This window comes from Etheostoma cragini, chromosome 16 (genome assembly GCF_013103735.1).
Source record: "Etheostoma cragini isolate CJK2018 chromosome 16, CSU_Ecrag_1.0, whole genome shotgun sequence".
NCBI lineage: Eukaryota > Metazoa > Chordata > Actinopteri > Perciformes > Percidae > Etheostoma > Etheostoma cragini.
Genome location: NC_048422.1, coordinates 24,232,804 through 24,237,417, shown reverse-complemented (window position 1 = coordinate 24,237,417; position 4,614 = coordinate 24,232,804). Strand labels below are relative to the sequence as shown.

The following is a 4,614-nucleotide window of genomic DNA, read 5'->3' as shown; positions in this document are numbered from 1 at the left end:
ACACACACACACACATACACACACACGGTCACACACACACACAGACACGCACGCACACACACGGTCACACACACGCAGTCACACACATACACACACACACACACAGAAACACTTTTATTCTCAATGTATTCCGACATTTATCTCAGAAATGTTCGACCTTTTCTCCAAAATATTAAATACATAACACATAAAATTGCATAAATATCCCGCTTATTCCATCCCATTTTTTAAGAAAACGTGCCAAATTCTAGAGGATTTTTTGCAGCAATCACAAAAAAACTTTTTCTGGAAGGACTGTCTGTTACATGAGACATTAGGAGGGACGAGGAGGTCAAGGGTCAAAACCTGTTGGTACTAGACCTTCATCGAAATCCTCTTCCTCAAAACTCTGATAATTTCACCCAAATATCAAAACATACTATAATATATAGATTAGAATAGAATGACTTTATTGATATAATACACAGCGAGATTGAAGCAACCCGCTTCCCAGTGTCAACAAGAAGGATTATAACATCCTACATATATGTCATAAAATATAAGTAGTGCAGAAGATAAGAAAAGGGAGGGAAGGAGGTGCACAGTTCCTAAATATATAAACAACTATAAGTTCACTCACTCCAAACCTGCACCCACAGGTGCAGTAAACACAGCTTTACATTTCCCATATTTAACACGTGCAGTAAACGCCTCACACTGTCCAACTGGCAGGAAATGAATGTAGACTAGTAGACTAGTAGACAGGCTGGTACTAGACCTTCATCCAAATCCTCATCCTCAAAACTTAATGAAGGGGTTACAGCTTTACATTTAAACACCTGACATAGGTGTCTGAGTATGTACAGTATGTCCAATATGTCCCTGAGGACGTGTCTGGATGTTCTGCAGGAAGTCAGACAGCGTGAGGAAATTACCAACAGGTTTAAACTTAAACTATTTGAACAGGAAGGGTTTCCTTAATTATGTGATCGTATAATTCAATCATAATCAGCTAAAGTCTGCATCATTTTTCATATTTGCTGCACTTTTGCCGCATAGATTGCAGATTTCTGCACATGATTTCATAATCCCTGCATTTGCGTTGAAAAAAAGTCACAAATATCTCAGCAGAAAGTTTAAAAAATGTTGTTTATTTCACACAAGCGCAGCCATTTTCCCCCGTTGCCATGGGAACGTTATGTAGTGACGTAACTACGCAACAAGACAATCGGTCTGTTTTTCATCAAAACGCAGTTTTTGCGAGTTCCCGCAATTTCAACGCATAAAATTGCATAAATATCCCGCATGGTCAATCCCATTTTTTAAGAAAACGTGCTGCATAATCAAGGATTTTTGCAGTAATCACAAAAAAAACTGTGGATTTTTCTGGAAGGACTGTCTGTTACATGAGACATTATAGGACAACGTGAGACAGTAGGACGGACGAGGAGGTCAAGGGTCAAACCTGTTGGTGCTAGACCTTCATCGAAATCCTCTTCCTCAAAACTCTGATCATTCAACCCGATGAAGGGCTTTACATATAAATATCTAACATATGTGTCTGAAAATGTAAAGTATGTGCAAAGTATCTCAAATATGTCCCTGATGACGTGTTTGGTATTCTCTGGGCATTATGACATTATGTTCTCTATATATGACACACACACACACACACACACACACAGACACACACACACACACACACACACACACACACTCACACACACACACAAACACGCTCAGACCGTTTGCTCTACAGTACATCAGGTGAGTGTTTTATGACGTTGTTTTTCCAATTTGGATCATGCTGGCTGTGTGTGTGTGTGTGTGCGTGTGTGTGTGTGTGTGTGTGTGTGTGTGTGTGTACAGGTTGATGTGTGAGTGATAAGCCACTCTGATCACTCTGTTTGTTATCTGGGTGTTTCTGCTGACGCTGCACCCAGAGACACACACACACACACACACACACACACACACACACACACACACACACACACACACAATGTCTCACTGTCCCGAGTAGAGACAAAGACACGAAGGCAGCAGTTGTAGAGCAAGCAGCTGTTAAAAAGAAGTCTGACGTGGAATAATAACGCTGAACGCTACAAAGCTTTACGACACATCTAGAGACTCTGAGCCAGCTGGCACAATAAATACAGAGTCCACATTAAACAGTAGTCCTGCTGTGGGTTACCTGGCCTCTTTAATAAATGTCTCTCTGCTCAAAAAGCAATATTACAACACTTCATTAAATAAAAAAAATACGAATTTCAACTTTAAGGCCTAATTATCTCTTCACACATTGCTCTAGGACGAATGTGGCTCCACTCTACAGAAAGCTGAGTTTGTTCTGAACATCATAATATGAAACACATGGGGATCTGGTCTATGCAAATACCCTAAACAGGAGACTTGAATGCCCTAGACCTCAGAGGGTTTTGATGATCCCTGCATGCTGAGTGTGTGTCCAGGTGTTTTCACGCTGCGTTACCTTTCAGGAACAGCTGGTAGATCTCGTCCCCGCTCAGGTCGCTGTGGATGTCCACCTTGAAGCCCAGCTTGCTGAGGGTGCGGTGGAGAGTCTTGGTGTCCTTGTTGGCCCCAGGCCTCCTCCCCAGACTCACCCCGGGGACAAACTGTGCCACAGACACCAGGACGGCCCGGTTCCACTCCCCACTGTCCTCCACCCGGCCTTTCCACCGCTGCATCCTGCTTCTGCTGCTCGCTGGGTGGCAGATATTCTCTGGGTGGACGGTGTGTGTGTCTCTGACAGAGGTTGTGTCTCTGTGTGTCTCTGTCTCTGTGTGTCTCTGTGTGTCTCTGTGTGCCTCTGTGTGTCTCTGTGTGTCTCTGACTCTCTGTGTCTCTGTCTCTGTGAGTCTCTGTGTGTCTCTGACAGAGGTTGTGTCTCTGTCTCTGTGTGTCTCTGTGTGCCTCTGTCTCTCTGTGTCTCTGTCTCTGTGAGTCTCTGTGTGTCTCTGACAGAGGTTGTGTCTCTGTCTCTGTGTGTCTCTGTGTGCCTCTGTCTCTCTGTGTCTCTGTCTCTGTGAGTCTCTGTGTGACTCTGTGTGACTCTGTCTCTGTCTCTCTGTGAGTCTCTCTCTGTCTCTGTGTGTCTCTGCAGACCAACCCCTCCCAGCCCAGCTGTGAACCAGCAGGCACACCTGTCCGACCATATATGGACTTCCCTCTGCAGGCTGTTACCTGTCCAGGATCACGTGCGTCTACGTCTCGCAGCGTTGCATAACTTTGTCCTTTTCCCTCTGTGCTGGGAAACCACGCAGTCATTATCTCACAGTCATAACCACGCAGTCATTATCTCACAGTCATAACCACGCAGTCATTATCTCACAGCCATAACCACGCAGTCATTATCACTTCAGGAAAAGAGTCGTACATATGCAGACATTTATCTATATCTTAATCTTTATGACGGCACCTTTAAGCTCACACTGGACCGCAGCCTGTTTTTAGTCAAACAAACGCCTTCTTTTACTGATTAATTACTGATTAATTACCTCGGCACTTTTTACTGTCCAGACTGACGCGCTGTTCTCTTAACATGCTGCTCTATTATTGAACTATTCATTACAAGTTGCATTTAATATTTAGAGGGTTCATTTTAATACTTTTAAAGTGCCAATGTGTCTACTGTCCGGGTCTGGGTCTGGGTCTGGGTACCAAAGTCTGTTCCCTCATGTTTACCTGATCTGGATCTAAATTAAAGAAGTGATTCGGCTGAAAAAGGAAGTCTGTCGGAGCTTTGAAGCTTTTTAATGAAGCGTCCACAATAAAGGTCTTTAGTTTCATTTATATTGTAACTTTTCATTGTTTTAGTTTCCTCATATCAAGGCTCAGTAGCCTATCTGTCATGTGCACAACAATAACAGAAATAGTTGTTCAGCATCAATGCTCATTAATTAACTAAAAGTTTATTTGATTCAAGAATCCTGTGGAACATTCTGTTAACTATTCATTGGAGGTTTCACTAAAAGTTTCGTCCAATCAGAGCTCCTGTAAAACATTAGAAATCCTACATAATATAATATAATATAATCCTTCTTCTCACTTTCTGCACAGACAGACGGGCGTCTGGCATTCTGCAGCAGATGGATAAGTGGTTGAGAGTGAAGCATGCTGGGAAATCCTCGGCATGACTTCTCTATGAGAAGACGTGGAAACACACAGGCTGCAGAGAGAAGAGCAACGTCGGGACGTTTCCTCCTCAGCGTCTCTCAGGTTAGGAGAGGCGAGGCAGCTTCATCTGTAGAGCACATTGGAGCAACAGGGCAACGCAAAGTGCTTTACACAAAATCAGTTAAAAAATAAAAACAGATAAAACTTGTGAATTAAAAATAGGAACATTAAGACACATAAAACACAAGAGTAAAAGTTACAGTGCAGCATAAGAAATTAAACATTAAAAGAACATAATTTAAAGAAAGGCAACATCAAAAAGAAAGGTCTTCAGCCTTGATTTAACAGAACTGAGAGTAGCAGCGGATCTGCAGGTTTCTGGGAGTTTATTCCAGATATGAGGAGCATAGAAACTGAACGCTGCCCCCCCTGTTTAGTTCTGACTCTGGGGACAGAAAGTAGACCTGTCCCAGATGACCTGAGAGGTCTGGGGGGGTC

The 4,614-nt window shown here is 43.0% G+C and overlaps 1 protein-coding gene across 1 annotated transcript in view; it reads right to left on the bottom strand.

The window, feature by feature from the left end:
• Positions 1-4,614, bottom strand: part of LOC117959744 — an 8,480-nt gene that overhangs the window by 774 nt on the left and 3,092 nt on the right. Inside the window, exons 3-4 of the mRNA XM_034897024.1 lie at positions 2,461-2,868; positions 620-626 (exon numbers count right to left, since the gene is read on the bottom strand). Of these exons, the coding sequence (XP_034752915.1) occupies positions 620-626; positions 2,461-2,868 (415 nt within the window). The remainder of the gene's footprint in view (positions 1-619; positions 627-2,460; positions 2,869-4,614) is intronic.